Here is a 13,680-nt window from a genome sequence, read left to right on the forward strand (position 1 = left end):
ATGATGGATAGAATACAACATTTTATTGTTTTGGATGGAGAGAGGACCAAACTCTGTATATAGGCTATCAATAGGTCCTTCATTAAGTGTCTTCAATAGGTGCTTTTCATCAAAGCACATTCTATATTCATAATAATCACATCTTTTCATAAGAGTTGCACATTTTCATATCCAATAGGTTAGCATTTAAACAATTATTAAATCATTAATTAATAATATCATGTGGGCCATAATTATTCTTGCATTCTCCCACTTGGCTCATATGACATTTCTTTCATGATTTAATAAAGACCATAATGTGCACAATAACATTATGCTAAAGCCTTTTTAAAATTGTCTATCACATAATAATCACAAATAAGTAAAGAAAACTAATGTGAGTCATCGCAGTTATATGTCATTAATCGACATAGTCCCTTCCATGTAGTATAATGTCTCTACTTAACATGATCCATAAATGATAAGTATAGCAATGGTCCAACTACAACGTCTTTGTTAAAGACCATGCTGTTAAACATTCATCTATTTTCATCATGTATACTAAATAGAAAACAAGAAATTTCATAAACACGTAAATGAACTTGGAGTGTCAAATAAATGGACCTAATGGAATCATAATACAATATCACTAATGAAGTCCAATAATGCACATCCTTTCAACATGTTCATTAAATATTTTGGGCAGCAGTCCTTTTGTTAAGGGATCTGCGATTGTAAGGCTGATGCTAATGTGCTCAATTGACGCTCTATGTTTCTGAACTTCTTCTTCAACAGACACGTATTTAATTTCTATATGTTTAGCACCCTTAGAATACTTGTCGTTCTTAGAAAAGAAAACTGCTGCAGAGTTATAACAATAAAGTTTCAGTGGCCTGGCAATACCGTTGACAATCACAAACCCTGAAATGTAGTTTCGCAGCCATAACTCACGAATAGTAGCCTCAAAGCATGCCACAAACTCAGCCTCCATAGTGGATGCAACAATGACTGACAGCTTCGCACTTTTCCATAAAATTACCCTTCTAGCAAAAAGGAACAAGTAGCAAAAAGTTGATTTTCTTGTATCGGCAAATTTGACTAAGTCTAAATCTCTATATCTAAGCACCTCAAGATGATCAGATCTTTCATAAGCAAGCATATAATTCTTCATTTCTTACAAGTATTTGAGAATTTTCTTTGCAGCTTTCCAATGATCCAATCCTAGGTTACTTTGATACTTACTCGTCATTCCGATAGCAAAACTGATGTATGGTTTTGTGCAAATTTGGGCATACATTAAGCTCCCAACCACATATGCAGTACGGATACTTTTCATTTGCTCTTGTTCCAATTCATTTTTCGGGCATTGCGTAAGGCTAAATTTATCCCCTTTTTGAATTGGAACTACTCCTGCTGAACATTTATCCATATTGAATCTCTCTAAAATTTTATTAATGTAAACTTTCTAGGATAACCCTAACAATCCTTGTGATCTATCACTGATATTCCGATCATATACGTTGCCCCTCCCATATCTTTCATTTCAAAAATTTTAGAGAGAAATTTCTTGGTTTCATTCAAATTGTCATCAACATAGAGACTAGAAAATTAAACTTGCTCCCATTGGCCTTCATATATATACACGGATCAACAGTTTTTTCCTTAAATCCAAAAGAAGTTATGGTATCATTAAACTTAAGATACCATTGTCGGGAAGCTTGTTTAAGTTAATATATGGACTTCTTTAACACACCATGTGTTCCTTTCTTTTAACTAAAAAACCCTCAAGTTGGTCCATATAAATCTCTTCATCTATATTCCCATTAAGAAATGCAGTTTTGACATCCATTTGGTGCCACTCTAAATCTTAATGAGCCACTAAAGCCATAATGATTTTAAGTGAGTCTTTCTTGGATATTAGTGAAAAAGTTTCCTTATAATCAATGCCTTCTTTTCTAGTAAAACCTTTAGCAATAGTTCCGGCCTGACACCTTTTGATATCACCTTTTGAGCCGTGGTTGGTACTAAAAACCCATTTACACCTGACCTTTTTACATCCTTCAGGCAATTCAACAAGATCCCAGACTTGATTTTGATTTATAGATTTCAACTCTTCTTCCACGGCATCAAACCATTTAGTAGAATCATCACATTTCATGGCTTGTGAAAATAAATCTGGATCATCATCAATTCCTAAGTCAATTTTTGACTCTTGTAGATAAACTACATAGTAATTAGAAATAGCTAACCAATTTTTTCTTTGAGATCTTCTTAATGCTATTTCTTATGGCTCAATTACTATAGGTTCAATATTTACATTTTCATTATAGAGTGTTTGATCATTTCAAAGGGAGTATTTGGAACTGTCTTACTAGGAACCTTGCTCAATAAATACATAGAAATGTAACCTATCAATTGCAGTCATAACATCCGTTAATCATGGGTAATTGAATAAAACATTATAAAATTTCAAAAATCTAGAGACCTTAAGGTTCAGCCACTTAGGTGACTAACAAATTCTTCATTAAGGCATAAGAATCAAATTATACAATAATTGTTTCACAATTTGATTATCTCTAAATGTTAAGATTTAACCACTTTCGTGATAAAATCGTCATAAAGGTATAAGAATCAAATTATACATTATGATCCCTTAAGTATATATATCAATTCATATATAAATATATGAATACATATAGCAGAACAATTAAGGTGCTAGAGACCATGAAAATATATATATATACCAAGAGCACTATACCCAAACAATAATTTAAGTGTGATTTCATTAAGTAAGTATTCGTATTAATCAATTCAATGTATATATATCCTTAACAATCATTAATGTGAGATCATTAATGAAACCATATTAATTTTTTAGTAATTGAAAAATCATGAGATCCTAAATCATGCTTTGATACCAACCATAAGCAATAATGTAATTCTTTATGTGGAAATTCTATATTAAAAAAAATCTTATATCTTCATAATTTATTCACGACAAGATGGATGAAAACATATATCTATCCATAGCAATAACTTTGAGAAAATGATTGTTGCAGAAATTGGAGAAATGAAGAAATCCAATTTCTCTCCCTTAACCCACTTTAGTCCTAAAGTGTTTTAGCTGATAGAAGATAGCATACAACCTTTCGTTCTTTTGGGTGGACAAAGGACCAGACTCTTCATATAAACTATCAATAGATGCCTTCAATAAGTGCCTTCCATTAAAGCACATTTTATCTTCATAAGAGTCGCATCTTTTCATAAGAGTTGCACATTCTCGTAGCCAATGGGTATTAATAATTAATTAATAATATCATGTAGGCTACAATTATTCTTACATTAACCCCATAAAGATCTTCTAGCATAGAAACAAGATTGTTTATGTTCCAAACCATGATTGTGTACACAAATCCTAGAATGTACAAGATCAATACAACAGCTAAAAGAAATATATTCTTAAGGATGGCCCGCATTAAAAGGTCGATCGCACAATTATTGGAGAAAATATCTCTCTATAACAAAGCAATTCCAAAAATTGCTCTCAATCAAATCAAGATCACTCAAGCAATTCTTATACTCTTGGCAAGTGCATCAAGAGTTTCCAAAGTTAACAAACTCATTCTATATTTTTTAGTATAAAAGATTTTATCTTTCCATTGTATAAAGGCCATAGCTCAAGAAAGTTATTCTATTGCATTTATTCTAGCTAATGTCCTTCTATTAAACAATTAGCTACCTTGTACTTTTAATACATGTAAGAAATAACAATAGAGAATATCTTGTCCAATTCTTCTTGGTATCAAAGCCTACTGCTCACAGCAAATCGTTCAATTTTTTTTCAATGGCAGAAGAATCCTCAAAAAGTAGCTCTCCAATGATAGTCACTAGCCCCTCTTCTAATTATGCCACCATACTTGTGTCGATCAATGCAACTATGCAACTACCCCTCAAGTTAACATCGATGAATTATGTGTGACGCCCTGGATTTAACTCACTTGAGGTATTGTCCGCTTTGGCCCGTCCCATACCGAACCTCACAGTTTTGTCCATCGGCATATAGGCAGACACTTTCCCAGGAGATCATCCATCCTAGTAGTGTTTTGGCCTGGGCTCACTTAACTTTGGAGTTCCAAAGCAAAGCTTGACGTTATGTCAAAAGTCACCTCCGTAAGGTAATTTTAGTTTTTAACATATATATTTCAGATTCGCTCTCCCACAGTTTGGTGAACAGTTCGGTTCATTCCTGCCCCCTTCGCCATCCTAGAAACCTGCCAGGAGTTGCTCATTATCTAGACCCTCTAGTCCCGGCGACCACTCCTTGCACTCATCAGACCGAGTTGTAACAGGCCCACCAGCTTTCGTGTGATTCGTCCCCGAATCACACGCCTACTAAAGGTGGTCCCACTCTGATACCATAATGTGACATCCGTGGATTAAGTTTACTTTTACCACATATAATCTATTATATATGGTAAAAGTGAACTTAATTTAGGGATGTCACATTATGCCTTCAGGTTGACTTAGTTTAATTCTTTGCTCCTGACCTATGATTTAATGGGACATGTAGATGGACCATCCTCCACTATGATTAGTGTCCATGCATCCTCTAATGATTGGCATCGACGTCTTGGTCATCCCTCTCATCAGATTTTAGAGTTTCTTTTAAAATCGAAGTCAACTCTTTCTCTTTCAAAGTCATGTTCTAGATTTTTGTGCGAGTCATGTCAATGTAATAATTAAAAGTCATAGACTTCCATTTGGTGCTTCCACATTGTCTAGCCAACCACCTCTTGAACTCATTTAAAATAATGTTTGGGGTCCTGCTCTAGTGAAATCAATAGATGGCCTTCCGAATTATGTTATTTTTGTGGATCACTATAACCAATACATCTGGCTCTATCCAATCAAACAACATTTCGACATGTTCTCTCTATTTCTAAAATTCAAGAAATTGGTGGAAAATTGCTTTCAAAATCCCATAATATCAGTTTACTCCAATGGTAGTGGAGAATATAAAAAACTATTCTTGTTTCATATAATTATTCATTTACAAACACCTCCACACAAACCCCAACAAAATAGGTTTACGAAGCATTGTCATAGGCATGTTGTCAAAACAAGTCTTACGTTCCTTCATCAAGCGTCTCTTCCATCCTCGTTTTGGTCCTATGCTTTTCAAGTGGCTGAATTTCTAATAAATCATATACCTATACCGGTCTCAGGACTCAAATCTCCTTTTGAGACTCTCTTCAACTCTTGCCCAAATTACTTAAAATTTTGAGTTTTTGGTTGCCTGTGTTATCCTTGGCTTAAACCAAATAGCAAGTACAAACTTGAATATCAATCAAAACCTTGTATTTTTCTTGCTCTCAATCAAAGTGTTTACAAGTGTTACGATCCTCAACAAACAAAGTCTTCATTTCACATCATGTGTTGTTTGATGAGTCCATTTTTCCTTATTCCAAACACGCTAAACTGCTTCATAGTACCACTTCTCAATCCCTATCTATACCACCTCAAAGTACTCATGCACTCTTTCATTTTTCAATATAGAATTCAGCCATCTCTTCCAACACCAGACAGCTAAGCCATACCATGCATGGTCAAAAAGTATTTCAAGTTCAATAGTTGAAGAAGTTCTAGATCAACATTTGAATGGTCTAGCAACTTTGGTGGAGAACACCAATTTAACGTTCCCTAGTACAGATCCATCATCGGCCACTCAAGATCCATCTATGCCTCTCACAGACTCAAACAGTTCATTCGGCCCCTCCACCACAATTCCATCAATGCCCACACGTTCTCATCTGATGATCACTCGCTTCCAAAATAACATTTACAAATCCAAACAGATACATTCAGCCACCAAACATCCTTTACATTCCTCACTTGAACCAACATGTCTATCGCAAGCCTTAAAAGACCCAAATATAATGCAATTCTCCAAAATGGTACATGGCAACTTGTACCACATGAGCCTCATCATAATATCATTAGCTGCAAGTGGATATTTCGACTCAAGTGAAACTTAGATAGTATCACAACTCGGTACAAAGCACGACTTGTTGCCAAGGGATTCCACCAACGGCTATAGGACTTGACTATGATCATTCATTTAGTCCACTTGTTAAACTTGCCACATTACGGGTTGTCATTTGTCTGGCCTTATCAAACGGTTGGCCCCTTCTACAATTGGATGTCAACAATGCCTTCTTACATGGCACTCTTACATGGCTTTGTTAATTAGTCACATCCTAATCACATATGTCGTTTGAATTAGGCTATTGACGGTCTTCAGCAAGCCCCTAGCACGTGTTCTCAAGCACTCAATTCCTTTGTCATCTTGTTTGGATTCATCCAATCCAAATCAAATTCCTCGCTCTTTATATACAGACATGAGGGCATCATTGCTTATTTCTTGGTTTATGTAGATGATTTGATCCTAACAGGAAGTAATACAAAATTTTTTGCAAAAGTTTGTGAGAGCTCTTGTAGGTAAATTTTCACTAAAAGAACTAGGGGATCTAAATTGCTTCTTGGGCGTTGAGGTGATACGCACAAAGTCTAGTCTCTTTCTCACACAACACAGGTCTATAGGGGACATTCTTAATCAAGCAACCATGTTAGGAGCCGAGGAGATAGCCACCCCGATGGCTACCAGTAGCTCTCTTACTCTTGTTAATGGGTCACCGCATACTCATGCAACTAAAATAGGAAGATTGTTGGTGCTCTTCAATATTTTGCATTCACAAGGCTTGATATTGCTTTTCTCATTAACAAACTCTCTCAATTATTTCAAGCGATACAAGCGATCATTTTAAGGAAAACGTTTTCCAAATTATTCATTTTCCGCAAAACAAATAGAGCCTAAATTGGCAAATCCTCAAAAGAGTTAGACTATATTGGCACAATTAAAAGATTTAGGACTGAATTGGCAAATTGTCCAAAGATTGATGACTAAATTAATACAATTGAAAGGTTTATGACTGAATTGACCACTGTACAATATGTTTGGAACATTTTGGACAATTTTCCGAGTCATCTAACAAGCCATGGTTTGGTTGCTGGGATTATAGTTGGCCTTTAGCTTCTATCAGGTTGTGAATTTGTGCCTATTTGGCTTTTGCTTCATGTTGTTTCTGTCATGTTTCAAGAGCTCTTTACTCCTGTATCTGTCCCATTTGTGTTCTTGTTCAATTACGAATATAATCTTTATTTGCCGCGGAAAAAGAAATTTGCAATAGAAAAGCTACTTAACACGTGGAAAAATAACTAATTGCTAAGTGATAGTCACTTTTATTTATTTATTGATAGAACGTATTACTAGTTCGTTGATTTTCAAATTTCCCTTTATTTCTAAATTAAATTGATTTCATGAACGTTATTTTCTACATTATTTACAAAACATCGCCTTCATAGATTTGATGAATTTAAACTCAATAAGAGATAAAATTTGTCTAACAACTAATTAGCAAATTAAACCTTGATGGTTGATCCTAAAATAATAAATACAGTGAAAAGTTTATTGTTGTTTCCATAATTTGATGAGAGAGATGTAAAAGTAATTTGGTCGGCTTGATGGCGATGACTGGGCAATCATCAAAAAAATGTAAGAAGATTTATTTTGAATAGGGTTAATATCACGAAAAACCCTAAACCGGTACACATGTGATAAATTTACCCCAAACTAATTTTTTGACAGCCAAAAATCCCAAACTGGTACATTTGTGATAAATTTACCGTTCGTTAAATTGGATTAATATCGCGAAAAACCTCAAACTAGTACACCTATATAAAATCCCAAATTGGTATATCCATCAACTGTCACGTATCATTCAACTCAGAAATTTAACATTAAAATTTAACATAAACAAATGGAGGGTAAAATTATCATAGGTGTACCAATTTGGGGTTTTTCATGTTATTAACCCTTTTCAATATCACTTTTTCCTTGAAATATCTCAAATGGCAATAAACAACCAGCCAACGATGCGCTATTTAGATAAAGTGAAACACGGTAAAGGGTTAAAAACAATCTGGCACATGGAAATTATGTGTAAGATTAGTAACAAGAAGAGATTTTGCGAGTTGGAAGTAACCCAAGAAGGTAATAATCACTCTCATAGAAAGTTAAGTGAACTAAGTAGATGACTAAACTAGTTAGCAATTCCGTTTAAACTAGAGCTGTGCCTCTTGTTTCGCTTCTTTTTGCTTCAGTAGTCAGTGGAAAATTTGCTCAAACAAAACTTATTTATTCATGATCATCGTATATAATCACAAAATATAAGATGCAGCCACAAGCTCTTCCATCATTCCAAGAACCTTATGTCAAGTTATTCGGCCAAAAGCAGCGCCGACTTGTTGATGTTCTCGTCGTGGTACGACCTGCACGCTAAGTAGATCATGGTTTGCGTGACGAGGCCGAAGAGGAGAAACAAGAAACAAAGAACTGCATCCCCAAACCTTAAAAACCCGGATCCATATCCATTGGCCATAAAGATGTTGAACACTGTATGGATTGCCATGGACCCAATTGTTAGCAAGAGTTTGATAGCTAATGAAATCCCCGTTTTACCCTTGATCAGGTTCTTGCTCTTATACATGGCCTGAAGACCATAGATATCCTCTAGCACTGAAATCACACCTGCCAAGTCCAAAATGACACTGACATACACCAACCCAAAGAGGAATAAGATGAGGAGGATGAACACTAGGATTAGTCCAATGGCAGGAAAGTGAATAAGATCAAACAAGAGATAGCAGATTAGGATAGTCACGATGATGTTGATGATGTAGACGAAGAGAGCAAGAAAACTCCATAAGAGTGTGATCATGAGCCTCTTCCCCACCTTTTGGATGACGTTTATCGCTCTCCCAAAAGTGATGGATCTCAAGGTGTACATGCACGCGATAGTGTACATGACCGTGGACGTGGAAAGAAGAGAAAAGATTAGATCACGGATGTAGTTGGCGACTGAAAAGAGACAGAGCTCAATTATGTCCGAGATAGCTAGGTTGGAGAGCTTATTGTATTTGGGAGTGTCGGCTTTGGCGTGGTTGAGTGCACGCTGGTCGTGCTGGATCTTTGCCGTGAGGAAGTGAGAAATGTCTCTGTAAGCGAAGATGATGAAGGAAAGAGAGAGGAGGAGGGCAAGCGTGATTTGGCTGAAGATCTTCCTCCATGTGAAGATGATCTTGATGGATTCCTTGATGATGCCAAAGAAACCAAGAAATTGCATCTCCTTTTGCCCTCGATCCATCTTCTAATATCTGAAATTTGCGGAGCTTCAAGACTGGGGGTGTTATAAATAGAACACAGTTTTTACGCATTGATTAACTGTCTAAGTGAACTTATATATACATGACAGTACTGTATTCATAAAGAAAAAGGAAGGAATTAATGCATACAAAACAAAGCAATCATACATTAATATAATGTAATTTATCATGCTAACGGCATTCTCTTTCTATTATGTTTAATTATAGTTATCGGGATATCAATATTAGTTTCCTATCAATTTAAGGGATAAATTGGCTTGGATCTTCACACCCGTCTATTTCATTTGTGTCATATGTTATGATATATGGAAGAGATTAGTACTTTGAGTTTAACGTCAATTGAGTTTAGAAGAGACGATTCAATTCATTGGGACTATATATGTCGAACATTTGTAATGTTAGTGTGCGACTTTTGGGGAAAAGACAAAGTAGGCTATGCATTGCTATTTGGGAAGAGAAACGGCAAATCCTGCAAGCGAAGGTACCAAAGTCAATCTAAAGAAACATGTGTTTGTCTAGATTGAACTCTGTCAAGTTTATCTTAAAATGACCTTGATAAACCAAGAAATCAGTTAATTAGGCGTATCATAACGTTAGCCATTGGATCATGAAAAATACATAGACCAATCCCATGGATGCCCATACTTTTTTATGGCTACTTCCTACTGTTATTGTAAAAAAGTTACGATGATGATATGGCGAAAGAGGGAAAAATTACCAAAAAGTCATAAATTTATTGTACTTGTGTCGATTTAGTCCTAAACCTTTCGATTTGGCCAATTTAGCTCTAAACCTTTTGACGATTTATCAATCCAATTCTAAACCTTTCAGCTGTGCCAATTTAGTTATACAACTTGTAAAATTTTTTAGAATCTTCAAGAAAGGAAAAGAGAATCAATAAAGATTACATATTTACTTAATTAGCTTGGCTTTACAAGTTATTAGAAGAGGGTATTTATACCCTAACAATATGCATAGGAAATGATATTAGCTATCTTAGATAATCAAGATATATTAAATAATATCAATAATAACTAATAATATTTGTAACGATATTCTCTAATAAGGAAATCTCTAATCTCCATAAATATATTTCATCACTCCCCCTCAAGCTGGAGCATCCAGGTTGCATATGATTGATGCAACTCTCTTCGAAATTCTGTGATGAAGCGCCATGTAAGCCGAACCTAACACTAAACAAACCGGATTTGACAAGCACTAAAGCAACACATGCTTAGAAAGTTGAAATATCTTTCTCACACAACCTAGATAGAATTGTGTGGAAACCCAACTTGAATTGCGGCAAACTGATCCGTATCACCCCAAAGTGCTCATCTTTGGCTACTTGATGAAGGTGTGCTCGACTCTAGTGCTCACAGCTACCTAGATACTTAATGACATCACCCCCGGTGCTCATCTTTGCTGCCTAATGAAGGTGTGCTTGACTGCGATGCTCACAGCTACCTGGATATTTAACTGCAACTTCGCTCGTCAATGTTGCTCGCAATTAGAAGAGAGTACCATAACGAATAACGTCCATATAGTAGCATTGTTGAGTGTTGACAAAATTGGGAGGTTACTAAAGATGAGATGACTAAAGACAACATAAAGGAAGAAAAGGCTAAGGTTTGTGATACCATGTAAAATATTCTAGAATCTTCAAGAGAGAGGAAAAGAGAATCAATAAAGACTACATCTTTACTCAGTTGGCTTGACTTTACAAGTTATGAGAAGAGGGTATTTATACCGAACAATAAGGATAGGAGGAAATTAGCTATCTTAGAGAATCACGAAATATTAAATAATATCAATAATATCTAATAATATCTCTAATGATATTCTCTAACAAGGAAATATCTAATCTCCATAAATATACTTCATCATAACTTTTGATAATTTGTCAATATAATTTCAAAACTTTTTGACAATTTTCCCAATTTAGTCATAAACCTTTTGATGATTTGCCAATTTAGTTATTCCAACCAATTTTGACTGAAAATCGCTAATATGATAGTCTAGTCAATGTCGGCCGTCCTAAGTGGCATGGCCAGTGCTGACGTGTACAATTTTTTTTTAAAATGTTAAATTTTCTGAACTTTCTATTACTCCTTTTCGTTTTTTTTTTCTTCTTTTCTTTTTTCTTTTTTTTTTCTAACCCTAGGCTAGCGACCCTCGCTAGGTTTGAGCGAGGGCCACAATGCAGTCCTCGCTTGTGGTTGGCAAGGATCGGCTGTCAACCTCGACGGCCTAGGGTTAGGGAAAAAAAGAAAGATGAAAAAAAAGAAAACAATAATTAAAAATAAAAAATTCAGAAAAACTTAATAAATTGTTCACGTCAGGGCTGACCCATTGTGCTCTTAATCAAGCTCTCTAAATTTTGATCACAGCGGTGAAAACTCTGATCATTGGACGAACTTTTGGGTCTTGATAGTCGCTTACTGCGCAATTCCATTGGTCTTATTACTCTTGTATAACTTTTCACCACCAAAATTGTTTTCTGGGAAAATTTCATTTTGGTACCCAAAGTGAGGCAAATGAAATTTTCCCTTGTTTTCTTGAACGTTACTTTCTATAAAAAAAATTTCAAAATATCCCCTTTATAGATTTTATGAATTTAAACTCCATAAGAGATAAAATTTGCGTAACAACAAATTAGCGAATTAAAGTTCCATGGCCGATTAAAAATGCTACGTATAGTGAAAAACTTATAGTTTTTCGATTATTTCACGAGAGAGAAAATTGTTTATAAAGCTTAATCCTATTGTACTTGCAGCGAATTCAATTCTAAATTTTTTAATCTGACCAATTTAGTCTTACGCTTTTGATGCTTTTGTCAATATAGTATTTCCGGCTAATAATTATACCGCTGTAAAAATAATCGTGTAATATTTGGATTTAGAAAAAAAGTTGAAAAGTCAAAGAAGCAGAAAGTGGAAGCCTTCAGTTTATAAAAAGGGGCCAAGAGATTGTCCGCAGAGGGAAGAAAGGAAAAAGAGAGAAAGGAAAGAATGAAGAAGTAGAAAAAAAGAGGGATTTCGCGTACACGCCATAGAGACTTTGTCAAGTCGAATTGATTACGTATCGCAACGCTCGATAAGTGTTCGTGCCCCTCATTCATTCAATCGGAGTAATTTTCGGAGTTAGGTCATATATTCAAAGTTTTGTGAAATTAGAGCGCGAAGTCTGATTTTTGAGTTGCTGAGCTGTGGTTGCTCACCCATCTCTTTCCTAATCTTTTCAGGTCTCGTAGTTAGCGGCCAATAGAGCGAGAGTGACATCAACGGTGATTTTTGGGAGTTGGTTTTTTTGCTGTGTTTAAGGCTACGTCATTCGAGTGAAAAGATGGTCGTGTCACTCCCCCATTTTGGTAGGATTCGGGGTGTGATATCTTTTAGTATCAGAGCCAAGTCATGATTTTTGGGTATAGATTCTATAGGATGTTGTGAGCTTGTGTGTTAGTTTGTAATGCGTTAGTCTTTTGTTAGGTATTAGGATGTATGTCTCTTTTGGGGTCTAGGTGATCGTCGATTCTAATTTAGAGAAGTATGCTTCGTCTTGTAATGGATAACAAAGGCAAGCGAGTTGTTACCTTTGGTACCCAGAATGTATTTTAAGGTTTTTGAAGTGCATTCTAACAAAGAGTTGCTGGCGTACAAGGCTGGGACTTTGGTGAGGATTCTAAATGCGCAAAGGAAGTAGATGAGGCAAGAGGATCTAAGTTCTGAATCGCAAGAAGGGAGCAAGACAAGGTGCTCAAGGTGATGGAGTTTGTGAAAGTTCTGTTGCTAACTAAAGGATAGTCAACTAAAGCATGTTCGGCGGGACATGCTCCGTTTGCGTGGAAGACAAGTCCTGATTGGTTTGCTCATGAAAGTTGCGGGGGAACAAAAAAGGGAACTTCAGAATTTGTTTGTTACTTGAGATAAATGCAAATTTCGAGAACGAAATTTCTTTGAAGGAACGGAGAATGTAGTATTTGGATTTAAAAAAAAAGGGTTGAAAAGTAGAAGAAGCAGAAAGTGGAAGCCTTCGGTTTACAAAAAAGGGCTGAGAGCTCGCATGCAGAGGGAAGAAAGGAAAGAAAGAGAAAGGAAAGAAAGAAAAAAAAGAAGACGAAAGAAAGAAGAGAGATTTCGCCGCCACAGAGACTTCATCAAGTCGGATCGATTATGTATCGCAATGCTCGGTAAGTGCTCGCACCTCTCGTTCGTCCAATCAGAGTAGTTTTTGGAGTTAAGTTGTGTATTCAAAATTTTGTGAAATTCGAGTGCAAAGTCATATTTTTAAGTTGATGAACTGTGGTTGCTCGCCCCCCTCTTTCCCAATCTTTTCAGGTCCCTCAGTTAGCGGCCAATAGAACGAGAACGATATCGACGAGGATTTTTGGGAGTTGGTTTTTTTATTGTGTTTGAGACTGCG

The 13,680-nt window shown here is 35.7% G+C and overlaps 1 protein-coding gene across 1 annotated transcript; it reads right to left on the reverse strand.

Annotated features, from left to right (window-relative positions):
* Positions 1-8,315: 8,315 nt before the first annotated feature.
* On the reverse strand, positions 8,316-9,242 carry LOC115688781 (uncharacterized). The gene has a single exon (XM_030614708.2). It carries the CDS (start codon positions 9,240-9,242, stop codon positions 8,316-8,318), a length of 927 nt encoding a protein of 308 aa, XP_030470568.2.
* Between the last annotated feature and the right edge of the window lie 4,438 nt (positions 9,243-13,680).

The sequence above is a fragment of the Syzygium oleosum genome, unplaced genomic scaffold (genome assembly GCF_021117445.2).
Source record: "Syzygium oleosum isolate NSW1041296 unplaced genomic scaffold, Sole_v2.1 Sole_v2.06, whole genome shotgun sequence".
Lineage (NCBI taxonomy): Eukaryota > Viridiplantae > Streptophyta > Magnoliopsida > Myrtales > Myrtaceae > Syzygium > Syzygium oleosum.

What these genes read in the sequence shown, in the direction of transcription:
- LOC115688781 (XM_030614708.2), bottom strand. Translation starts at nt 9,242, where the DNA reads ATGGATCGAGGGCAAAAGGAGATGCAATTTCTTGGTTTCTTTGGCATC.